Source organism: Chrysochloris asiatica, unplaced genomic scaffold (genome assembly GCF_000296735.1).
Source record: "Chrysochloris asiatica unplaced genomic scaffold, ChrAsi1.0 scaffold00004, whole genome shotgun sequence".
In the NCBI taxonomy this organism is placed as follows: domain Eukaryota; kingdom Metazoa; phylum Chordata; class Mammalia; order Afrosoricida; family Chrysochloridae; genus Chrysochloris; species Chrysochloris asiatica.
The window spans coordinates 6,123,304-6,149,447 of NW_006408522.1; the positions used below are offsets into that span (position 1 = coordinate 6,123,304).

At 44.4% G+C, this 26,144-nt stretch overlaps 1 protein-coding gene across 2 annotated transcripts in view; it reads left to right on the top strand.

The window, feature by feature from the left end:
• Positions 1 to 26,144, top strand: part of CA12 (carbonic anhydrase XII) — a 78,003-nt gene that overhangs the window by 46,370 nt on the left and 5,489 nt on the right. For both annotated transcript variants that reach the window (XM_006831556.1, XM_006831557.1), the window contains exons 3-8: positions 8,388 to 8,567; positions 11,383 to 11,525; positions 15,606 to 15,701; positions 16,649 to 16,712; positions 17,371 to 17,528; positions 18,248 to 18,374. In XM_006831556.1, coding sequence (XP_006831619.1) covers positions 8,388 to 8,567; positions 11,383 to 11,525; positions 15,606 to 15,701; positions 16,649 to 16,712; positions 17,371 to 17,528; positions 18,248 to 18,374 — 768 coding nt within the window. The remainder of the gene's footprint in view (positions 1 to 8,387; positions 8,568 to 11,382; positions 11,526 to 15,605; positions 15,702 to 16,648; positions 16,713 to 17,370; positions 17,529 to 18,247; positions 18,375 to 26,144) is intronic.

Sequence of the window (26,144 nt, forward strand, 5' to 3'; positions counted from 1 at the left end):
AGGATAATATCCATACATCTACAAAGAAGACCAGTTAATACCACCATTATTTAAATTTATACACCAACCACTAAAACCATTGATGATGAAATTGAAGACTTCTTCCAACTTCTTCAGTCTGAAATTGATCATTCAATCAAGATGCATTGATAATTACTAGTGATTCAAATAAGAAGTTGGAAACAAAGAGGACGGATTCATAGTTGGAAAAAAAGGTCTCGGTGACAGAAATGATGTTGGAGATTGCATGATAACTTTTTGTAAGACCAACGACTTATTCATTGCAATGATCTTTTTTCAACAACATAAAAGGCTCTATCCACTTGGACCTCACCAGATGGAATATACAGGAATCAAATTGTCTGCATCTGTGGGACGAGACAATGAGGAAACTAAGTATCATCAGCCAAAACAAGGTCAGGAGCAGACTTGCTCATAAGCAAGTTCAGGTTGAAGCTAGAAAAACTAAAACAACTCAATGAGAGTCAAAATATGACCTTGAGTATAACCCAGCTAAATTTAGAGACCATCTCAAGGACAGATAAGATGCATTAGACATTAATGACTGAACACTAGAAGAGTTGTTGGATGATATCAAGGACATCAGACAGAAAGAAAGCAAAAAAATCATTAAAAAGACAACAAGGGAAAAAAAAGACCAAAGTGGGTATCAGAAGAGACTCTGAAACTTGCTCTTGAGTGTAGAGAAGTTAAAGCAACTAGAAGAAATGAGCTGAACAGAAAATTTCATATGACAGTTCAAGAAGACAAGGTCTAATACTATAATGAAATGTGCAGTGACATGGAGTTAGAAAACCAAAAGGGAAAGAACATGCTCAACAGTTCTCAAGCTGAAAGAACTAAAGAAAAAAATTCAAGCCTCAGGTTGCAATATTGACTCGATGGCACTTAACAACGACATCAGTGTACAAAATATTGAAAGATGCTGGAAACATCAAAAGAAGATGGAAAGAATATACAGAGTCACTGTACAAAAAAATAAAAAAAAATTGGTTGATGTTCAGTCATTTCAAGAGGTACTATGTGATCAAGAATTGATGATACTGAAGGAAGAAGTCCAAGCTGCACTGAAGGCATTTGTGAAAAACAAGTCTCTAGGAATTGACAGAATACCAATTGATATGTTTCCACAAACTGATGCAGCACTGGAGGTGCTCATTTAGCTATGTTAAAAACAAAAACAAAAACAAAACAAAACTGGAAGTCAGCTACCTGACCAACCAATTGGAAAAGATCTATATGTATGCCCATTCCAAAGAAAGGTGATCCAACAGAATGTGGAAATCATCTAACATTATCACTAACTAACATCACATGCAAGTCAAATTTTGGTTAAGACCATTCTAAAACAATTGCATCAGAACATTGACAGCTGTATTCAGAAGAGAATGTGGAACAAGGGATATCAGATGGATCTTGGCTGAAAGCAGAGTTTTCTTGTGCTTTTTTGACTATGCGAAGAACTTTGACTGTGTTGATCATAACGAACTATAGATAACATTGCAAAGAATGAGTAGTCCAGAACACTTCATTGTTCTCTTGGGGAAGCTTTACATAGACTAAGAAGCAGTTGTTGTTTGAACAGAATAAAGGGCACAGTGAACGGTTTAAAATCAGGAAAGGTATGCACCAGGGTTTTATCCTTTCACCATGCTTATTTAATCTGTATACAGAATCCATAGTCTGAGAAACTGAATTATATGAAAAAGAATGTGGCACCAGGATTGTAGAAAGAGTCATTAACAACCTGCAACATGCCAATGATACAACCTTACTTGCTGAAAGCAAAGAGGACTTGGCTTTAAAAAATCCTTCAGAATGGATTATACCTCAAAGTAAAGAAAACAAAAATCCTCACAACCGGACCAGTAAATAACATCATGGTAAATGGAGAAAAGATTGAAGTTGTCAAAGACCTCAGTTTGCTTAAATCCGTAATCAGTGCTCATGGAAGCTGCAGTCAAGGAATCAAACAATGTATTGCATTAGACTAATTCTGCTTCAAAAGACCATTTTAAGGTTCAAGAGCAAACATATCAGTTTGAGGACTAAGATACGTCTGCCCCAAGCCATGGTATTTTCAATTGCCTGATAAGCATGTGAAAGTTGGAATGTGAATAAGGAAGACAGCAGAAGAATCAATGAATTTGAGTTATGGTGTTGATGAAGACTATTGAGAGTACCATGGACTGCCAGAAGAAAAACTAATGTGTTTTGGAAGAAGCACAGCTAAAATGTTCCTTAGAAGCCAGGATGGTGAGCCTTTCCCTCTTGTACGTAGGACATATTACCAGGAGGGACCAGTCCATGTAAGACATTATGCTTGGAGAAGTGGAGGGTCAGGGAAAACGAGGAAGACTGCCAGCTAGATGAATTGACATAGTTAGTGGCAACAGCAGTGGGCTCAAATGTAACAATTGTGAAGATTGTGTAGGACTGGGCAGTGTTTTGTTCAGTTGTGCATAGGGTCACTATGAGTGGGAACTGCCTACCTGGAGGACGCCTACAACAACAACAACAACATGCCTGTGCTATGATCCCATTTGGGAATGGGGTGGCTTTGTTAGTTTAATGAGGTAGGGCTAGTGTAGGGTGTATTCTGAGTTAATCTCTCTCTCCCTCTCTCTCTCTTTTTTAAATTTTATTTAACACACACACCTCCAACAGATTTTTTTTTTTTTTTTAAAGTAATGGCTTATGAGGAAAGAAAAATCATGAGGCAAGGGAAAGTATGGAATAGAAAATAAATGCAAATGTAAGCCTTTTATTTTGATTGTTTTATAACCCCAATAGACTAGTACCGAGAAAGCACACTGCCATTGAGTCGATTTTGATTCATAGCCACTCAACAGAACAAGATGAACTGCTCCCTAGGGTTTCGAGGCCGTAAGTCTTTATGGGAACAATCTTATCTTTCTTCAAAGGAGTGGCTGGTGGGTTCAAACTGCTGACTTTGCAATTAGCAGCCCAACACATAACCTACTATGACACCAGTACAAAGAAGGCTCTGCACAGGACAACAGAATAAAAGTCCAAAGATGGAGGGTTTTCCTTACTTAGCATAGCTGAATATTTGGAATTAAGCTGCAGTCCTTGGATCACTGGTGTGTGGGCATAGCCCATACTTGAATCAGATTTGACCAGAAGAATGACCACTTGGCCCAGGTAGGAGTAGATGAAATGCTTAGTTCCATGTGTCATACAAACTACCAATGCTTCTCCCCATGATGCAGTGCCAGTGGGGGTTGTACTTCTTATTAAACTCCTTGGTATGGGCTGCAGTTATTCTTTCTGATATACTTCTCCAATACCGGAGTCATGCCTTCCACAGAATCGTGGTCCGTCTCCTCTGATACGTCTACATTTTTCACCATGTTCATTCAGTGGTACATAGTTACCATGGAGGTTACTGTGGGGCAAAGACTGGCTGTCATGGTCTCTCGGGGTCTGGGGTTGGGGTTAGAGCTGCTCACATCCAGCAGAAGCACTAAGGTGGTCACCAAAGTTGTGATGCCTCATTGAGTCCATCTCTGTTGAGTTGATTTTAACTCATAGCAACCCTGTATAGGGTTTCCATGACTATAAATCATTACCAGAACAGACAACCTCATTTTCTTACCATGGAGCCTCTGGTGGGTTTGAAACCTAGTCTTGCAGTCCAACACCTAACCTGCAGCATCTCCAGGGCTCTTTAAAGGAGACTCGGTAAGCAAGTGAAAGAACCAAGATGGGAGGAGAGGGTTGCGAAGCCACATGGAGCACCAGAAGCTCAGGAGAGACGAGGACGTTCCCCCGAGCCGGAGCTCTGAATGTAAGCTTCTAGGCTCCTAAACTGTGAGACATACACTGCTGTTTGTAAAAGCTGCCTACTTGTGGTGTTTCTGTTATGATAGCACTCAGTAACTACGACACTCAGCAAGCAGGAGACAGGCAGGAGACCCAGCTCAGGAAGCAGGTGCTGTTGTTAGGTATCATTGAGTCAGTTCCCGCTCTTAGCGACCCTATGTGTAACAGAACGAAATACTGCCCAGTTTTGCGCCATCCTCACAACTATTAACATTCAACTCCATTGTGTGACAGTTCATCTCATTGGGAGGGTCTTCCTCTTTTTCATTGGCCCACCACTTTGTCAAGCATGATGTCCTTCTCCAGGGACTGGTCCCTCCGGATACCATGTCTGAACTGAGAGACAAAGTCTCATCCTGGCTTCTAAGGAAGGACTGTCCTTCCAAGACAGATTTGTTTGTTCTTCTGACAGTTTATGCTACTTCAACATCCTCCTCCAACATCGTAATTCAAATGCATCACTTCTTCTTTCTGCTTCATTCATTGTCCGACTTTCACCTGCATATAAGGCGATTATACTGTACTAAGAGCTGGGTTAATGCACCAGACTGCAAAGCCATTTGAACTGCAAGGTTGGTGATTTAAGCTCACCAGCTGCTCCTTGGAAATCCTATACAGGGTCGCTATGGGTCGGAACCGACTCGATGGCACTAAACAACAACAAGAGCTGTTCGTAGTATTTTTATTGTTCTATACAAGGGGGTTTCATTTGTCCATTCGACATTGTTTGCATGTACAATTCAGTGACATTTGTTTTAATTGCAATAATCATGTTGCAGTATCCGCTCCCACATTATCCTCCATCACCTTACTGATTCCTAAACAATGACTCCTCCTATAAAACAGGGCGATTCTTATCTTGCTTACCCCATAGAGTTGTAAGGATAAAAATGACTAAAATAATACTGATGATGATGGTGGTGATAAATGAAGAAACAGGAGGAGGCAGAGAAGAAATGACTCTTGAGGCCTGATACCCGAGGTTCCCTGAGGGTCTGTGACTAGTGTTCAAGGATAAGGGGCCCTGTGGACAGCAGGCTTCTGATGCACAGAGAGAGGCCTGCCTGCTCTCAGCCGTCCTAGGAGCAGGAGCACCCTTGGCCCTCATTCCCAAAGCTGGTCCTCACTGGGCACCTGTCACGTGTCCAGAAGTTGCCTTGGCATGAAGAACATTCTCCACTCGTTCAGACCTGTCCATTAAGGTCTTAGCTCTGATAATCTTAATAAAGCTCAGAGCTTGAGAGCCAGAGGGGACCTTCCCGAAGATGGTGTCCAACCCTCCCCTTTGTACAAAGGACAACAGAGACTCCAGTGTGGAACATGACCTGTTCAAGGTCATTCCATTGAAGTAGAGAGGGGTCAGGTTTCTAGCTGGTAACTGCACTCTGGTTCTTTCTACTCTGGGCCCATTACAGCTGCTTCTTTTACAAAGGAGCGTTTGCTAATAGCAATTGCAAACCCTCCTTGGTCTTTCATGCTCCAAAATACCTAGTCTGGCCCTTACCAGCTTATGTTGAGTGGATTCTGGCTCCTGGCAAACCCAGGTGTGTCACAGAACTCTGCTCTTCACAGGGGTTTCAATGACTGATTTCAGCAGTAGATCTCCAGGCATTTCTTCTAGTGCTTCTCTGGATGGATTCAAACCTCACCATTTGCACCATCCAGGGAGTCCATTTTGACCCTTGTTGTTGTTCAGGCCATCGAGTTGGTTCCAATTCATAGTGACCTTAGGGTTTCCAAGGTTTCAAGATCTTTATAGGAGCAGAAAGCCTTATCTCTCTCCTGTGGAGCAGCTGGTGGACTTGAATTACCGACCTTGTGGCTCACAGTCCAGTACTTATCCTACTTATCCTACAGAGCTACGATGCTCCCCAACTTGGCCCTTTCCTTCTAATGAAGAGTCTTTAGGGTGTTTTTGGTTAGTTCTGTTTTGATTAATCCTGAGAACCATTTCTCAAGGCCTCTGTTCTGGGTTTTTAATTCTTTTGGGAAATGTTTATCAAATGTATATTATGCATGCAGTCCTATTCATCACACGGGGCCACAGAGATGAAAATGAGATGTTCTGTCCTTCAAGGAGTTCAATTATCACGAACTCAGCTCTGAGAAAAAGTCTTTTAGCTGTGTTCCCCAGGCATACTAGGGGGAGTCATCTCGTTGTTAAAACTCCATGCTTCCTGAGTTTTTCCATTCATGGCCTATGTGTAGCCTCTGCCACCCTGGCTGGAGCAGTCGGGACAGTCTTATTGTTCTGAATCTGTGCCTCTTTCTGACCCTCAGTGTTGCTGTCCCTGAAGAATTTGGCTTTGCCCTCAGCTGACTAACTGTCTTGCCCCAGTTTGCCTCTGGAGTAACTGCTTGGGTATCTTCTGACCTTCTTCTCCAGTCGTTTGCCATCTTGGTACGGTTGAGCTTCCAAGAGTTCATCTTGGTACGGTTGAGTTTCTTGGAAATGAAAGCAGTGCAGTCAGTAGAAACTCGGACTATGAAAGGTTGCACTGGAGATTCCGAAATCATTTTCAAGCTCTACCATTTCCAAAAAAGTATATGCCAAGGTTGACCAAACCTACTGCCTTCGAGTCAAGTCCAACTCACAGAGACCTTGTATAAGGTTTCCGAGACTATAAATCTTTAATGGAGCCGACAGCCTCATCTTCCTCCCCTGGAGCGTCTGTTGGGTTTGAACTGTCGATCCTACAGTTAGAAGCCCGATGCCCAACCTACAGTGCCACCGGAACTCATTTCCAAAGACTCCTGGATAGACTGAAAAATTCAGAGTTCCAATGTGACAGGGCCTAGAAGATTTAAGCCAGAGACTGACTTCTCTTGAAAATTTAAATGAACGTGGGTTCCAAGTGGAGTCTCTGGGTAGCACACACGGTTAGCGCTTTCTCCTGCTAACTGAAAGGTTAGTGGTTTAAATTCACCCAGAAGTACCTTGGAAGAAAAGTCTTTGTGATCCACTTCCGAAAGATCAGCCATTGAAAACACCATGCGATACAGTTCTACTATGACACACATGGGCTGTCAAATAATCCATATGGCTGGGAACTGGTGGTGGCACCAAATATTTCTTCTGACTCTCACTACTTTTATTCAAGGGCACCTAGTCAGGAGATAGGACTCCTGGTGTGGCACTGTAGGAAAAGCAATGGACTGCTCTAACTGCAAGGTCAGCAGTTCAAACCCACCAGCTGTTCCTTGGAAACCCTATGCAGGGTTGCCATGACTTGGAACCAACTCAGCGGCACTTACCAGCAGTCAGAAGATAAGATGGAGGATGTGGGTATTCTGAGGGGCCACATACACACATTGCAGCTCTTGGGAAACAGTGCTGCTGTCTATGAAAATGTTCCCAGAAGAAAACAAAGTTCCTCTCCCCTTTGTTCTAGTTAATGCCCTTCTTGTGCCGAAATACTGATAAATGAATTCCAGATGGCAACTACATGAAGCCCACAGGGCACCATGTTCTCCCAGCCAGCCACAGCAAGTCAATGATTTGCTTTTCTGGAGAAACCTCAGCCTGAAAATCTGTTTAATTACCATGGGAGTTAATCTTTTATACAGCCTTTCATTCTTTTAAGACTTTTCCCTGTGGGAGTAGGAAAATTTATCTGAAAGTGGGGATTGCATATTTTCATTTCCATCTGGTAGTTAGCAAGAAGCCTGAATCCTGGAGGATTTTTGTTCATTTAAAGTCTGTTCCTCCACACTGATAGTTTGTCAATAAGGTTGTAATAGTTCATTTATAGAATTGTCATATTTTTCCCCAGCATAATCCCTACACTCAGCTCTGTGAATTTAGGCCTACAATTACTTGATGGCCTTCAGTTACCACATTGGGTTGGGCTCTAGATTTACTTACATGTAGGTGTCAGAAGTTAGTTTTGTCTAGAATTTCCCATCACGAAGTTCCTAAGTTTAAATCCACCAGCCTCAAAGACCTACCTGGAGCTGTAGTCCAAGTGGATCCAAGAATGATTTTGTGGGCTAAAAGCACTGGATCGCAAGGTCAGTTTGAACCACAAGGTTGCCTGTTCAGACTCACCAGCTGCTCCTTGGAAACCCTATACAGGGTCGCTATGAGTTGGAACTACTCAACAGCACTTAACCACAACAATAGAATGTAAGTTTGTGTTCATCATGATGGGCCCAAGGTCCCCAGTAATTCTAGGCTCAGAGTAGGTGATCAACCAACAGATACAAAATTGCTGAAAGTCAGTGGGTCTTTATGAAGAGAGGTTGTGTGTTTTGCCAAACAATGAACTATGTACAAAATAAAGTGGAGTTTGGTGGGCTCCAGTCTTTGGCATGGGGCTGCTCTAGTCCTTCCACACATCACTCAAGAGTAGATGGTCTGGAGGTGTTTGTTGGACTTTATTTTGTTGGCTGAGATCTCTGGGCCTTAAAGCATTTCTCTGAGGGAGAGGAACTGTTGTATTGAAGATAGAATTAGAGGTTGAGGAAAAAATACTGTTTGGAAAACTGAGTAAATCTTGAACTTGAATATTTCCTTCCAGGTCCTGAAGGAGAGAAGAGCTGGTCCAAGAAATACCCATCCTGTGGGGGCCTGCTACAGTCCCCCATTGACCTTCACGGTGACATTCTCCAGTATGATGCGACCCTCACGCCCCTCCAGTTCCAAGGCTACAACTTGTCTACCAATGAGCAGTTTATCCTGACCAATAATGGCCATTCAGGTGAGTAGAGACTTCGGGGGTCTGAGGAACACTGAGCTTCCCTTGGCTCCTGCCCTGTTCTCGTCCATCTAACACAGAGGAAGGGTAGAGGGAGGTCCTTGAGGGATGCCTGGGCCTCTGTCACCAGGGGCTGCTGTAGGTCGTAGGGCTGCTGTAACATAATACCATACATTGAGTAGCCTGTAAGAACAGATGGATCGTCTCACAATTCTGGAGGCTGGAAGTCTGAGAGCAGGTTTTTGAGGGGTTTTGAGGGGAAATCCGCTCCATGCTTCTCTTCTAGTTTCTGGTAGTTCCAGGTGTTCCTTGGCTGGTCACATAGTGTCCCTCCTCTGTTTCCCTGTCTCTGTGTATCTTCTCATCTTTTGTAAGCACATGTTATATAGGATTAGAACCCACCCTATTCCATTAAATGAGGTCTGGTAGCACAGTGATTCAGCACTAAGTTGCGAAATAAAAGTTCAGCGGTTCGAACTCACCAGCCACCCTGCAGGAGAACCATGTGGCAGTCTGCTTCTGTAAAGATTTACAGCCTTAAAAATCCTGTCCTACAGGGTTGTTAGGAATCAAAGTCGACTTGCTGGCACTGGGTTAGGTTTTGGTTGTTTTTACCTGTTTTTTAAATATTTATTCTGATATGACCTGATAACATCTTCAAAGATCATATTTCTAAACAGGGTCACATTCATTGATGACGGGGACCAGGACTTAGACATAGTTTTTTTTTTTTTTTTTTTTTTTAAGACATAGCTTTATAAGGACACAGTTTAATCCATAACAAATTGGGAGGGTCTGGCAGGACAGCACTTCTCAGAAGAATCTCATCTGTTGGAATGGGGGAGGGGACGAGTCTAAGTCCCTTGACTCACTGATGCTGTTGTGAATTCTGAGACATCAGGAATCACTCACGGGGCCACACAGTTCAGTGGGGAGCACCCGGGTTTTGGAGTCAGACAAACCTGGATTTGAATCCAGTTCGACTCTTTATGAGCCATGAGACTATGAGGAAGAACTCCAACCTTCTTGAGCTTTCTTCTGGAAAGTGATGCTGTCTTGCTGCAAAGATCCTGTTGAAAGTAGATGCTTAATAAATGTCAATTATTACTGCTTTTGTTGTTGTTAAGTGCCGTTAACTCAGCCACTCTGTATAGAGTCTCTAAAGGAGTTGCTGGTGAATTTGACTGCAGACCTTGCCATTAGCAGTTCAGTGCTTATCCTACAGCACCACACCAGGACTCCATTATTACTGCTGTTGACATATAACCCTACAAATCTGATCTTTATGTTATTAGCTGCCATCGGTTCCGACTCATAGTTTCCCTATGTCCAACAGAACGAAATGGTGTCTCTTCCTGTGCCTCATTACCATGTTGCAGCCACCAAGTTACTTCATCTCATTGGGGGAGTCTGCCTCTTTTTTGCTGACCCTCTGCTTTACCAAGCATAATGTCCTTCGGCAAGGATATCCTCCTGATAACATGTGCAAAGCATATGAGACAAAGTCTCAACATCCTCGAATCTAAGGAGCGTTCCGGCTAAAGACAGATTTGTTCATTCTTCTTGCAGCCTGCTCACCAACACCACAACTCCAAGCGGATGATCGGTTCTTCTCAGGTCTTTGTTATTCATTGTCCAGCTTTCATATACAAGGAGGTGATTGAAAATACCATGGTTTGGGTCAGGTGTACCTTAGTCCTCAGAGTGACATCTCTGATTTTTAACACTTTTAAGAGGTCTTTCGCAGCAGATTTGGCCAATAAAATAATACATCGCTGATTTAATTAATGACAGCTGCTTCCATAAGTGTTGATTATGTATCCAAGTAAAATGAAATCCTTGACAACATCAATAATTTCTCCATTTCATTATGATGTTGTTCATTGGTCTAGTTGTGAGGAGTTTTGTTTCTTCATGTTGAGTTGTAATTCATACTGAAGGCTATAGTCTTTGATATTCATCACCAAGTGCTTCAATTCTTCACTTTTCACCAAAGTTGTGTCATCTGCATATTGCAGGTTGTTAATAAGTCTTTCTTCAATTCTGATGCCTCATTCTTCTTCACATAGTTCAGTTTCCCAGATTATTTGTTCAGCATACAGATTGAATATGCTGCATTGAAAGTTCGGTTTCAATCTCAAGGTCGGTGGTTCAAGCTCACCAGCCACTCCTCGGAAACCCTATACAGACAGGGTCAGTAAGAGTCGGAATCGACTCAGCAGCCCAGCACTTACCAACAACAGATTGAATAAATATGACGAAAGGATACAAACCTGTCGCACACCTTTCCTGATTTTAAACCACACAGCATCTCCTTGTTTGGTTTGAACTACCTCGTGGTCTATGTACAGGTTCCATATGAGCACAATTAAGTGTTCTGGAATTCCTATTTTTCTACAGCGTTATCCATAATTTATGATCCACACAGTTGAATGCCTTTGCACAGTCAATAAATCACAATTAAATATCTTCTTGGTATTCTCTGCTTTCAACCAAGATCCATCTTATATCAGCAATGATATAAAGATACTAATCTTTCCAGCCAATATCTAATACGTGGATTACAGGAATTAACATGTCATCCACTGATCCAGCAGTTATGTCTTTGCAGGACTTTCCAAGGGATATTGAGAAGGTGTCAGTGCCACTGGAGTTGCCTTAGGGAAACAGGGACATTCTCAGGGAAAGAGTCTGCACTCCTCTGGTCTCCACCTCGCCACATCCATGTGGCCCCTGCCTGAGCCCCGGACTGGTGTTACCTACCTGGTTGTTCTCTGGCAGCACTTGGATCTAAAGACTACCCCTCCTCTCCCTACAGTGAGGCTGAACCTGGTCCCAGACATGCACATCCAGGGTCTCCAGTCCCGCTACAGCGCCACACAGCTGCACCTGCATTGGGGGCACCAGAACAACCCCCAGGGCTCTGAGCACACTGTCGGCGGGAGGCACTTTGCAGCTGAGGTGAGTGGGGCCAGGCTGGCAGAGGCTGTGGTCACGGGAGTGCTGTGTGAAGGGTGGACTGTCGCCTCTTCCCGTGGTCCATGTGCAGATAAGGACAGAGGAGGAGAAGGAGGCTTTCTGCAGGCTTTGTACACCCAGCCCAGGCACAGGAAGCTGTGGCACAGGAAGCTCACATGGTCTTGCCACCCTGCAGCCCATCCATAGTGCCTGGTCCCTTTTTCTGAGCATGCTCAGTTTGACTGTATGACTTCTAGTGAGTGATGCCACTGCAGAGGTAGTGTTCCCAGGGTGGTCCAGTGGGACCCACACACGCCTTTTGTTTGCACAGATGATGATCTCCTCAGTTTGTCTGGCTGACATATCCCACTGCTGACTCACACTGGGTTAATTGCTCCTCCAAACTTCTCAGTCTGTTTTCCAGGACTTCTAATTGGCTCATTCCACTTCGACCCCCTGCTAAGAAATTTGTATTTCCACCTCAGGCACAAGGAATCAGAATCTACATTTTAACAAGCTGTGTAGATAAGAATCACCTGGGAATTTTGTTAAACTGTAGATTCTGGGTGGCACTGTGAGTTAGATGTTGGACTGCTAGCTGCAAAGTCAGAGGTTCAAACCCATTAGCTGTTCTTCGGGAGAAGGATAAGGCTATCTACAGTCTCAGAAACCACATATAGGGTCACTATAAGAAATTTCCGCTATTTCTGGAGTGGAAAGTCTCAGCAGGGGGTCAGACCGATTCGAAGCGCAGCTTTCTTCATAGCTCATGCTGTTTCTATATGTCTTTCTTATGCCATCTTTCTATTCCCTCAGCATGAACATGGGGTCCTAGATCCAGAGACATTCTTTCCCTGGTCCCACATAAGTGATACAGACATGATGACATAAAGAGACACCCTGAGGGATGCCAGCACAGCATTGTGCACGTACCCTGAGGTGCTAACCCCAAAATGTAAATGGGGAGCGGAGCGGCAGAGCATTGTTCCTGCAACACAGCTGTGCAGTTTGGGGGAGTAGAGCTGCTCCATTTCAGAGTCCCCATAGGATACCTTGGGGGTGTGGTTTTGAATGTTTCCAGAGCAGTGTATGGTGCTGTAGGATCAGCACTGGACTGTGAAGCACAAGGTCAGCAGTTCAAACCCACCAGCTGCTCCTTGGAAACCCTATACAGGATTTGCTATGAGTCAGAACCAACTCAGTGGCACTTAACAAGGAGGTAGAAGTCCTTAGGTGGTGCAAATAGTTAAGCACTAGCCTGCTAACCATTTTGTTAAGGTTGAAGGTTTTGTTCACCCAGAGGTGCCTCAGAAGAAAGGCCTGGTGATCGACTTCTGAAAACTCAGCACAGCTCTGATAGGACACAGACTGAAAAGCCCTGTGGAGCACAGTTCTGATAGGACACAGACTGAAAACCCTGTGGGGCACAGCTCTGATAGGACACAGACTGAAAAGTCCTGTGAGCACAGCTCTGATAGGACACAGACTGAAAAGTCCTGTGAGCACAGCTCTGGTAGGACACAGATGGGTCAGTATGAATCAGAGTTGACTCACTAGCAACTGGTTATTATGATCACTGTTTTTTACAAGGAGATAAATGGTACTGATCAGCTTGGGAAGCCCATGGTAAATAAGGACCTATCCATTTTCTGTTCATAATTGCTGAACTGCTTAACAGTTAGCTCGGGCTAATTACAGTCTCATTGCAAGTATGGAGGGGTATTATTCTGGCCCAGATCGGATGGCACTTCTGGAAGTTCACATAGTTCAGATCAGGCCCCTCTCTGATTGCAATTTCTTTTAGGCTAATTGCAATATGAAGCCTTCTGCTTCTCCAAGGGAAATTAAGAAGGAGTTAGGGTGTAGGCTGGAAGGATTTGTGCCTTTTGAAATATTTCTAGTTTTGTATTTTCTGCCAAGGGACCTGAAATGCTAATAAAAAATGACCCTAACGTGGCAGTGCAATGGAAGGTGGGAGTCTCTCAAGACCCCACTTCCACACAGCCACTGGATCAGGCAGCCAAATGAACACTCGAGGTGTGGTGGGGAGATAGCTCATTCCTTTCTTTCAGCAAAATAGTGGTCAGCTCAGGGGAAGGGGCTCAGGTAGTCTCTAGCCCTTCCTCATCCCACTAGCTCTCAGAGTTCTTTCGTGCTTTCTCTCATCTCCTTCTTTCTTCGCCCTCTGTGCTGTTCCAATCTTCCTGTGTGTGTTTACTATTCTCTCTACCCCTCACGTCGCGGAGCTCCTTAAGTACTACTACAGAACAAGGAAGGCATGTTGCCAAATAGACTCAAAGGTTATATAACAGTGTGACAGCATTCTTTTATGGCAGCATGCGTAGCAATGACGTAGCATTCCCTGGTCTCCCTTGGAACCACTGGAAGGAGAGGGTCCCTGAGAAGCTCTGGCCACTCCCTGACTCACACCACATTGTGACCTAGCAGGCGGCCTCCCTTGGAAGAGTGACAGTTCTTCTGAATTTAGTCTCTGTGAGTCTTTATGAATCCCCTTGGTAGGGAATTCTGTATGCCTGTATTGGTCCTTGTTTCCTCTTGATTGAATCTGAACCAACCCTAAGCTCAAAGGTCAGACACAGAATGATACTAGGACCTCCGTACTTGGCTTTTGAGCCAAATAAGAGTTGTGCTCTGCTTCTCAAAGAGATGTGGGGCAGTGTGGCAGGCAATGTTCTTCAGAGGGAAAGGTGGTAAAGTGGAAACTCCTAAGAAATCCTTAGTAGAGGACCATATAAAAGATGAAATAATTTGAGGTCATTTTGAGAAAAAAAAATTAGAAAGGGTCACTTGAAAAGTTCAAAATGGGGAACTTTCTACTGTGTTCAATAAAATACACTTGAATTCTATTTGTTGTTGTTGTTGTTATGTGCCGTGGAGTCGGTTCCGATTCATAGCGACCCTGTACAGGGTTTCCGAGGCTATAAATCTTTACAGGAGCAGAAAGCCTCATCTTTCTCCCATGGAACAGCTGGTAATTTCGAACTGCTGACTGTGAGATTAGCAGCCCAATTTGTAACCACTATGCTACCAGAGCTCCTTGAATTCTATTTACAGCCACGTAAAATGTAAAAGAGATGGTTGGAAAGAAATGAAAGAAACACAAAGCTCACTATTTGTCATAGTCCCAAGAAGCAAAGAATCAACAAAAATGCACTTACTCATATATAGAGAGAGATCTAGCTACTAATAAAGACTTTGGGAGATAAGTTACCACCTCAAGGACAGAAATTAGGTTAAATAAATATTGCCAGAATTTGTCCTGACAGTTGTCTTAATTCTTACGTATACGTTTTAAACCCAGATTCCTAAAAAAAAAAAAAAAAAACGGCTCCTTTCCTCACTTTAATAATGACACGTAACTTCTGCTCTGAAAAAATGAAGCATTTAGACTTGTATTTTGTAAAGACAAAAGTCTGGATTCATGGAATGATGTTCTTTCTTCATGGCCTCTTAAAATATGGATGATAAAACCGTCACAAAATCCATGTTGTGATTATCTCCACCTGAGGGTGAAGTGCGTGTCCTACCAACTGGATCCAATTACGATAAAGTTTCCAGCTGGAGGTTCCCATTACCCCCATTGCTTCCAGATCATGATACTGTTTTGCACTAGAGTAAGTGGAAACAATCAGAAACTAAAAAAACCAAACTAGTTGCTGTCAAGTCAATTTCAACTAATGGCCACCTAGGTATGCAAAGTAGAACTGTAAGGAAAAATCAGAAGGAAGGAGAAATGCACCAAAACTTACTATGACTAGTATTAGAATTCATTCATTTATTCACTGGTTCATTTACTCATTCATTCACTCAAGATCTGGTGTGCACCTTATTGGACACTGAGAATATAATGAGTGAATAAGTTAGACACTGTCTGCCCAGGTGGAGTTTGCAGTCTGGGCCTGAGAGGAAAACGAAAAACTGGGATTGAATGAGGGGAGGCTCCAAGAGACCTGCGATAGAGGTGGGGGGAGGTCTGCCCTTCTATTTGGAGCCAAGTCTCCTGCTGAAGTGCGAGGTTCCGTGAATGCTCATCCCCTGATATATGCATTTCTCCTACTGCAGCTGCACATCGTCCATTATAACTCGGATCTCTACCCTGATGCTAGCACCGCCAGTAACAAGTCAGAAGGCCTTGCTGTCCTAGCTGTTCTCATTGAGGTAAGAGCTGTTACACAGCGCTGATGTGAGATTTGAAGCAGGGATGAGATGACCTGTGGCATTTTGCTCAGTGCACACCTGTTGGTTGGATGTGCGTGGCTCTGGGAAGCTGCTTCTGTCTGCTTGTGTCCTGCCTCCATGTGGTGGTGGTGGTGGTGATTATGTGCCTTGGAGTTGGTTTAGACTTATATAGCGGCCCTGTAGGGAGTCCTGGTGTGGCCCTGTGGGCTAATGCATCAGGCTACAAAGTTGTTTGAACTACAAGGTAGGTGGTTCAAGCTCACCAGCTGATCCTTGGAAACCCTATACAGGGTCACTATGGGTCAGAATCTACTCGACAGCACTTAACAACAACATAGGGTTTCCAAGGCTGTAAATCTTTACAGGAGCAGAAAGCCTCATCTTTCTCTTGTGGAATGGCTGGTAGTGTCGAACTACTGACCTTGAGGTTAGCAGCCCGACATGTAACCACTGTGCTACCAGAGCTCCTTTTAGCCCTGCCTCCAGAGCAGAGGGTATTCTCCCCTGAGGTTCATTCTCTCATGCTTATCTGGCTCCCATAGAGATTTACAGTCCCCATGAGTCAGAATCCACTCTACAGCCGGGGCTTTGGCAATCTGTCTGACTTAGCGTGAATAAACTCAGAGGTCTGCTCAGTTCTGGGTTCGATGAACACGGTACTTGTGGCCTTCAGGAGCACAGGCTGTACCCTGTGCCTTGGGACAGTCAAATCTTGGTGCCATCAGCTGAAAACAGGACACCCTGACTGTTGTAGGACAGCGGTTCATCATAATTGTCCTAGTCCAGTGACCTTACAGGGGGACTTCCATAGCAATAGCTATTTATCCTCAGCTGAGCTGTCTACTAGCATTTGCCAGTCGAGATTCAGCCTAGAGAATTCTGTCCTAGAACAATTGTTCAATCCACCTGCCCGGTCTCTGTTGCAGATGGGTGCCTTCAATCCATCATATGACAAGATCTTCAGTCACCTTCAAGAGGTAAAATACAAAGGTAAGTGGGTCCTTGGATGCTTATTTACGCTTTGTTATTTACTATCCCTGGTGTGGCACTGTAGGATTAGCACTGGACTGTGAAGCACAAGACCAGTGGTTCAAACTTACCAACTGCTCCTCGGAAACCTGATACAGAGTTTTGGAACTGACTCAAAGCCACTTAACACCACCAACAACATATTTACTCTCTCTGTTAGAAAAGCATGTAGTCACTCCTCTGTCTGTCCATGGAGGCCTGCATGTTGCATAGTGCTGAGCAGTTTCAGCGGGACTTCAGACTAAGACAGACTAGGAAGAAAGTCCTGGTGATCTACTTCAGCGAATCAGTCAATGAGAATCCTGTGGCTCACAACCGTCCAATCTATGAGTGACCATAGGGATGGTGCAGGTGTGCTCAGTGTTTTGTTCTGTTGTGCATGGGGGCAACATGAATTGAGAGCTGAACCCACAGCAGTTAACAAGAACAACATGTGACCTTAGGAAAAACAAATGCAAGGCAGGTGCTATCTGTTTACCAGGTTAAAGGCAGCAGGTTGTTGACAGGAATTGTGCCCAGTCCCTGATCTGGAGAGTCCAGAACAGGGCTGGTTCACATTTGTAGGCTCAGCTCTATGCCTTACAGACGGAGGCTGACACCCTCCAATGTGTCTTTCCAGGCCAAGAAGTGCTCATTCCAGGTTTCAACATTGAAGAACTGCTTCCCGAAAGGCCTGATGAGTATTATCGCTACAGTGGGTCCCTGACCACACCTCCTTGCCACCCCACTGTGATCTGGACTGTTTTCCGAAACCCTGTGCAAATTTCCCAGGAACAGGTAACTTTCATGACAATCTGAGTCAGAGTCCAGACTAGACCTTGGTCCCAACCATAACCCATCCACTTGATCTTCTCACTTCGAGTATTATTGGCAGCTATGCAAAACTTCTACAGATATTGAAGTGCTAGCATTTCTGGGTGGTACACAGATGCTGTCTAACACGTTAGAGGTACCTGACAATCTACTTCCAAAAAGTCAGCCACTGAAAAGTCAGCCGTGGAGCCCAGTTCTACTCTGACACACATGGGGTTGGTATTCATTGAATCTCACTCGATTGCAGTAGTTCTTGGAATGCTACAGCCTACTTACGGAAATTACAGACTGGGCATCAAGAATCAAGTCAGCTAGGAAAATGAATAGTAACAAAAACAAAAACAAAAAAAGGTGTAAAGTTAAATTTCCTAATACAACCATCTGATTTAGAGCTGATTCTAATTCAGGCTCATGAGAAGAGAGTCTGAGGAGCCCCCAACCGCCTCAGGTAATGAGAACTAATAGCACTGACTCCCCCTGAGTCAGACCCAGCAGTGTCCAGGCACCCCCAGGTGTGTGGAGCAAGTCCCTGGCTTTCTCACTACTTTCTAATGCGTGTCACCCACCAAGCTCCAACCAAGGAGGCTGGTTCCAGGAACTTCTCGCAGGTGGGCAAGGTGAGGGCAGGCTGGGCAAAGGAGTGTTACTGTGTTACCAGGATATGTTTCTGCTCTTTCCCCCAGCTTCTGGCTTTGGAGACAGCTCTGTACTGTACACAGGTGGGAGATCCATCCCCCAAAGAAATGGTCAATAACTTCCGGCGGGTCCAGAAGTTTGATGAGAGGATGGTGTATGTCTCCTTCCGACAAGGTGAGTGGAAGCAGTTTTTGTGGAGGAGCATGGTGCCAAGGTGTCAGTTTCATATGAAACATTTTGCCTTCTGTCCCTGCCACTGATGCTACTAGGAGGTTGGTTGGGAGCACTCTGGCTGCCAAGGGACCCTTCATAAGCTGTTTAGTGTGGGTTTGTTCCAGTCTCCCTTGACAACTTTCAATGTCCGTGAGGCTACAGGAAAGCACAAGTCAGGGCCTCCAAGTATGTGGGCCAGAGCCCGTCATCAAGTCTGAGGCCCTTCCTCAGATGGTGCAGAGAGGATATTCTTGGGACCTCTCTGCTCAGGAGAAGTATCTTACCATAAGACTCAGGAGAATCTTTTTCATGAGCTACATCTTTTAGTCTCTCTCCCTAGGTTTTCTCAGTGTCCACAAACTGCTTCTACAACCACCTCCATCTCATACCTTGCCAGCTGGCTGATTCACTGCATCACCAGCCCCACCTAGGGATGTCCCTTTGTGAGACACAGACAGTGGGACACAGCCCAAGTCCCTCTGTGGCCACCAGAAGCTCATGTTCTAATGTAGCAGTGGGACCCTTGAAGCAAGAAAATACCTCCTTGACTGTCCTTGGGCTAATCTTCGTGGAGCTTGGATATGCAGAGGCACACATTCTAAATCAAAGAAAGCTAATAGCTCAGATCTTCCTTTTGAATCTGTAACCCTAACTTCCCAGAAGGAATCGAACTTGTCTACTTGCTCAGTACCTGTAGCAATACTGCTGGAAGCTGGGCGCCAGAGGGAGCCAAGGGCATTCTTGGAGCCAACACCCGTTTTCAAGTCACACTGCACTTGAGTGGCTCCCAGCTAGGGCTTCTCAGGTCATCATAAGAGGGCAGATTCGGTGGAAATTCCACTTTAACCCTTAATATCACTTGTGGCCTGAAGTAGGCCAGGAGTTCATATTTAGAGAACATACTAACCTACTTGTCCAAGAATCAAGTCTTCACTTCTCATCTGGTGTTCCTTTGTTGCTCCTTTCTTTTACTGTGAGATTGTAACTGTCACCTACTAAGCTTGGGAGCACGGTGGTTCTACAGCATAAAAACTGGACTGTGAACACAAGGTCAGTGGTTCGAGCCCACCAGCCACTGTGGGGAAGAAAGATGACGCTTTTTGGTCCTGTAAATATTTAAAGTTTTGGAAACCCTATACAAGGTACCTATGAGTCAGAACCGACTCCACAGCACTTAACAACTAAGTTTAGTTGAAGGTTGTGTTTCAAGGACCTTGTAAGAAAGCTGTAGAAACATGACCTTCTGAACTGACCACTTGTGCTCAGAATTACATCCTTCTCTTGCAGTTACTTTATCAAGAGCTGCCCAAGAATCCATCTTTGGTGTTCTCCCCTTCAGATACTATTAGCTAATCTCTTCCTCTGTTTCTCTGTTTGAAAATGAGATCTGTGAACAAGGGCACTTCCTTAAAATTGAGAATGTATATGCTGATGACCACCAACTTCTTTTCTAGGAAATGCCTAGACTGTACAGAATCACCCCTTTTATAATCTTTTCTGGATATAGCTTTCCCTTTTCCCATTCTTTTAAGTAGAGTATGTACTTTGTTAGGTGCCATCGAGTCAGTACCGACTCATAGTGACCCTATGCACAGCAGAATGAAACACTGCCCGATTCTGGGCCAACCTCACAGTTGTTGCCACGCTTGAACCCATTGATGCTACCATTTGGCCAATCCATCTCACTGGGGATCTTCCTCTTTTTCTCTGACCCTCCACCTTACTAAACATGATGTCCTTCTCCAGCGACTGGTCCCTCCTGACAATATGTCCAAAGTATGAGAAACAAAGTTTGGCCATCCTGGCCTCCAAGGAGCGCTCTGGCTGCACTTCTTCCAACACAGATCTGTTGGTTCTTTTGGCAGCCCATGGCACTTTCAATATTCTCCTCCAACACCATAACTCAAGTGCATCAATTCTTCTACGGTCTTCCTTATTCACTGTCCAACTTTTGCATGCATGAGGTTATTCAAAAATACCATAGCTTGGGTCAGGCACACCTTAGTCCTCAAGCTGATCTTTACTCTTCAACACTTTAAAAAAGGTCTTGTGCAGTAGATTTGCCTAAAGATTAAACACTCCAACTTTTAAATAAAATTAAAAACCTAAAAATTCTGCTGGTGATGCAAAGACTCTATTATCAGCCCTGTATTCTGAGCTAGTCTATACAAGGCCAAGTCAGAGAGAGCAGGACAACAAGCTCTCTCCCCGTAGTCAGTAGAAGGAGCCTTGGCAGCACCATGGTTGAACCCCCTCACTTGTTCCAGGTATGGGAGAAAACCCTAGCAATCTACTCCTGTCAAGATTGAGCCTAGAAAACCCTATGATGCAGTTCTATTCTGTCACATGGGTCACTATGAGTTGAAATCGACTCAACAACACCCAAAAACAACATAGTCAAGAGACCCAAGTTCAAGCCCCGGCTCTGTCGTCTTCTGGCTGTGTGATGTAGGCAAAGCATGTCCCTTCTTTAGCCTTGATTTCCTTAGTCATAAATGAGGGGGGTTGGGTAAGGTCATCAAACAACTTCAATGCTACTGTGTTGTGATTATCAGTGGGCACTAACAACTGTCAATCCTGACTTTACATTGCAGGGACAGTGTTTGAGGGCAGTTACAGAGGATCGGAAGAAACTATGCAGGAATTTGATTCTGACATCCAAAAGTAACCCCCTCTTGTAACAATGGGGATAATTAGCCATCTTCTTAGACCACTTTAGGTCTAAGTTGCTGCTTGTAGAGTGAGCAGTGCATCCAGGCTTGCAGCAAAGCGCTTCAGCAGACTTTCTCAGTCTGGCCAGGGGAGCTTGGGGGGCCTCTAAGCACTAGTTCACAGACCAACTCCTGGCTTAAGACATCAGCATTGAAGTCCAATTGCAGCTTTGCCACTGCCTTCCCTTCTTCCCCCACACAGTTGGAAGAGCAGCTGCTCCACCTGGGCTCTGCTCTCTTTGGGGAATGAGAGTCGCTGGCAGTCCAAGGCAAATCTGCTCATTTGGAAGCTGATTATAGAAACTTGGCCACAATTCTCCCCTCGTTCTCACTTCCTAAAAACACAAGGCAGCAAAGGGGCTTCTTCCCAAGGAGGAGGCAGACCCAAGATTGCTGAGCCTCAAACCCCATCCTCCCAGGAACTCTATACCCACGTGGGTCCTCTCATTCCCAACCTGGAGTGGCCTTGGGTTGTCACAAACAGTTTCAGGTTTACAATGCCAGCTTGTTTGTCAGTGTGAACCCTGAGCAGGTGGGGCTCGATTATTGGGCGGACTCTTTCACTGAGGCATGTTTGTACTTAGGGTCTGATTTATTCAGTTTCCCCTGGACGTTAGCAAGAAGAATGGAGTCAGAAAATTCTGACAGAAGCAAAGTAATGTTCTGGAAATCATCTGGGCAGGAAAGTACATGGCCTTTGGGATGTACTAAGGTTTAACCAAATGGGGCAGTTGGGACTTGAATCACTTAATTGTTGAGTCTGCTATGAGCCCTGATGTGGAGTCCTGGTGTGGGACTGTAGGATAAGCACTGGAATGCTAACTGCCAGGTCAGTGGTTCAAATCCACCAGCACTCCTTGGAAACCCTATAAAGGGTCACAATTAGTCAGAACTGACTCAACAGCACTTAACATCAACATCAAATAAGCCCTGGTGTGGCACTGTAGGATAAGCACTGGATTAGTAACTGAAAGGTCGGCGGTTCAAACTCACCAGCCGCTTTCAGAAACCCTGTACAGGGACATTATGGGTCAGAACAGATTGATGGTTCACAACAACATGCACTTAGACTATGCTAGGTGTTTGGGCTTAGAAAAGTATTTGGCTGGTTGGCTGTGTGCCGTTAAGTCAGTTCTGACCCATAGTAACCTTGCATAGGGTTTCTGAGGCTATGAATCTTTACGGGAACAGAAAGCCTCATCTTTCTTCTGCAGAGTGGTCGATTCCAACTGCTGACCTTGTGGTTAGCAGCTCAACTTGGAACACGCTACGCTACCAGAGCTCTTTTAGAAAAGTATAGTGGTGGTGGTTGCATGCCGTGGAGTCGGTTCCGACTCATAGTGACCCTGTACAGGGTTTCCAAGGCTGTAAGTCTTTATGGGAGCAGAAAGCCTCATCTTTCTCCCACGGAACAGCTGGTAGTTTTGAACTGCTGACCTTAAGGTTCACAGCCCGCTTCGTAACCATTATTCTACCAGAGCTCCTTTTAGAAAAGTATAGGACCCAGCTATTGTTCTCAAGGGATTTACAGTCTAACTACAACTTAGCCCAAAGACAGGGCTTCTTAGCCTTGGTACTACTGGCATTTTGAACAAGATATAGGCATACCTAGGAGATATTGTGGGCTTGGTTCCAGACCAATGCATTAAGTGATGGCACTTAACACCCACCTTAGGAGTTGTACAATGACTTCCCTAGACCCTGAGTTGAGGATATTTCTTACTGTTTTCCAAACTCATATATCAAAGGATCTAGAGTTTTATATCACAATCCTGATCCTTATTCTGTTATGGCATGACATATTTTTCAGTCCAGTAATAAAGTTGAAGCTACTAAGGTAAAACAACCAAACTCAAGAGAAGTCTTACTCATCTTCCTTTAGAATTTATGTATATTTATATAACAGGATAGATGGAAGGCTAGGAGAAGTGGGATGAGAGAATTATTAGCCCTTTACAGAGGAGATGCACACAAAGCCTCCTATCAGGAACCAGCTGCCTCTGAAGCATCACTTCTCTTCAGAATCCCCTCATCTTCACCTCCTCCCTTCCATTTGTATCAACGTTTTCTTTCTTGTATATTTCTCTTTGCCTTCAGTTAAAATATCCATTCTTCAGGAAAAGGTAGAAGTCATGTTGAGCACTTTTTTTTTGTAGCCGTTAAACGGCACAAAGAGAAGATGATCTACACACTGGAAACAAGATTCACTCTCCTCAAGGTGGGATCCTGGTGAGAAAGCTCAGATTTCCTAGGAAGTCAGATGCCTATGTAAGGAACAAAGAAGGGGACAGAGGCAGCTGTTCAGTCCACAGGGGTCATGACTTAGAACTTTGACCTGAGCCATCAGTGGGGCCAGCTGATGTTGTTGTTGTTGTTATGTGCCATCGAGTCGGTTCCGACCCATAGCGACCCTGTATAGGGTTTCCGAGGGTGTAAATCTTTACGGGAGTAGAAAGCCTCATCTTTCTCCCGCGGTGCAGCTGGTAGTTTCGAACCGCTGACCTTAAGGTTCACAGCCCGATTCGTAACCACTACGCTGCTGATGGTGGGTAATAAAGCAAGAGCCCATCCAACCTAAAGCAGTAATATTACCAAGTCCTATTTTCAACACGTCAGGACAAGGAAAACTTGAGGGACAAGAGGAAGCCAAACAGTTTCCATAATCATGTTTTTAGTGGGCTTGCTCTGAGCAACTGCACCCCCTGCCACAAAGCCCCTAGGCAACTGAGGTACACATAGGTAGACAAGAGCACTGGACTGTCAAACAGCAGGGATCTCACCAGCGGCAAATCTGTGAAACAATCCAATTAAAATCTGCCTGATCCCAAGTAACCCGGGTAGTTTTATAATGCCTTAAAACCAAACAAAACTTAGAAAGCTAAGATGGCTAATTATCTAATTTTTTAAATACTGGATTTGTATGCTTTGTGGTTATCTACCTTGCATTTCTAAAAGTTCTTATTTATAAATAAAGGCTATTAGATGGAAGAGCAGTTTTGATTCTTCCAGAGAATCCAGCGAACTGATCAGAGACAGAATTCCTAAAGTCAAGTACCTAGACTTGGACACGGGCTGAATAGTAAGCAGCAGCTGTCAAATGCCCCTTCATCTAACCCAATTCAACATAGCATGTTTCCTGAGCATTCCCCAGGTTAGATGTTATGGGGAGTCCCACAACTGATAGTCATCTTGCTCCTAACAACCACTGTCTGGCACAGAGCAAGCCACATTCAGGAGGGACAGCTGGGCAGAAAGCTGGAACTACCTTTGGGCTTTGGCCCCAGCTGATCTTTCCAACATTGTCTTCCCTGGAATCCATCCATGCCCTCTAGGCCGCCCAGCCACACCAAATCATAGGATCTCCCCTTAACATAGTGGGGGCTGTTAAGGGTTTTGTACACCCATTCCCTCTACCTCGTCCACCTGGAAAAGCTTTTCAAGACTCAACTCTGATCGTCTCCTCTCTGCAGTCTTCCCTGAATGTGACTTCCAGTCTCCTCCTTCAGTGTTGCCAGAACTCGTTCATCTGTTTTGATACTTTTCACATGACAGAGTAGTTATTTATTACCATGCATAAAGGAAAAGAAAGCATGTGTGTATGTCACACACACACACCACACGCTCTTGAAAGACAGGGATGTTTGGCCTTTTATTTTTGTTTTTATGCCTGGCATTGTGCCTGGTGCTGATTGCCAGATTTATAAGAATGTAACTGACCCTCTTCACCTCCACTCTCCCCATCAGGGTCGTCTCTGCAAAATTTTTTGAGCCTATAAGTCAAATTTTAGATTTCTTAAGTTGTAGTATTACTTTTTTTCAATTTGCTAAGAAATCAATCAACCCACTTGTTAGAGAAAAATTAAAGATTAGAACATAATTGTCACACTTTGGTGGCCTGGGAGGGAGTTGCCAGAGAGGCCACCCTGCTTCCTTCAGCACAGACGGCCTTGGTCCCTGAAGGAAGCCGGAAGTACATGGCACTATTGCTGTTCTTGTTGTTAATAAGTGCCATCGAGTTGGTACCGACTCACAGCGACTCTTATGCACAGCAGAACAAAACACTGCCCGGTCCTGGGCCAACCTCACAATTGTTGCCATGCTTGAACCCATTGATGCTGCTACTTGGCCAATCCATCTCGTTGGGGTTCCTCCTTTTCTCTGACCCTCCACCTTACCAAACATGATATCCTTCTCCAGTGACTGTTCCCTCCTGACAATATGTCCAAAGTATGAGAGAGGAAGTTTGGCCATCCTGGCCTCCAAGGAGCACTCTGGCTGCACTTCTTCCAACACAGATCTGTTGGTTCTTTTGGCACTAGCACTGACATTATAACCCATGCCAGTTATAGTTGTGTTGAGTCCCTCAGAGCAGTGTGGTTTCTGTTCTTGGCCCACTTCCCTATGATCTTGGAAGGCCAAGCCCTCAGGTCCTATGATGGGTGTATGAAACCAGTTGCCTTGTATAATCTGCTGGTATCATTTTGGAAGGTGTCTGGGTAGAGATGGTTGTTGGGTTGTATAGTATTAATAAAACATCCCAGTTAAACATGTCCTCCAAAGATAGGAATGCTAATCTTCTTGGCTATCTTGTCAAAGCATCATCCAAATGGAGAACTAGCATTTTAATTATTTAGCTCTGTGACTTTTAGTTAAGCATGAACATAGTAGCAATTTTTATCATCTTAAACTGGATTTTATGTAAATTAACAAACCCTTGGTTAACCTAAACTTTCCTGGCATCTTAGATAAAACTGGAGACTGCTTGAGACCCATATAAGGTCCCTGAGTAGTTCAGATGGCTTGTTCTTGTCTATGTGGTGCTGTAGGGTAAGCACTGGACTGCCAACCTCAAGGTTGTCAGTTCAAACTGACCAGAAGCTCCTCAGGAACCCTATACAGAGTTGCTGTGAGTCATAACCAACACCATAGCACTTAACAACAACCACAGCTAACTGAACACTTGGCAATTTGCCCACACACAGCATGGAAGAAAGACCAGGAGGTCTGTTTTTGTCAAGAT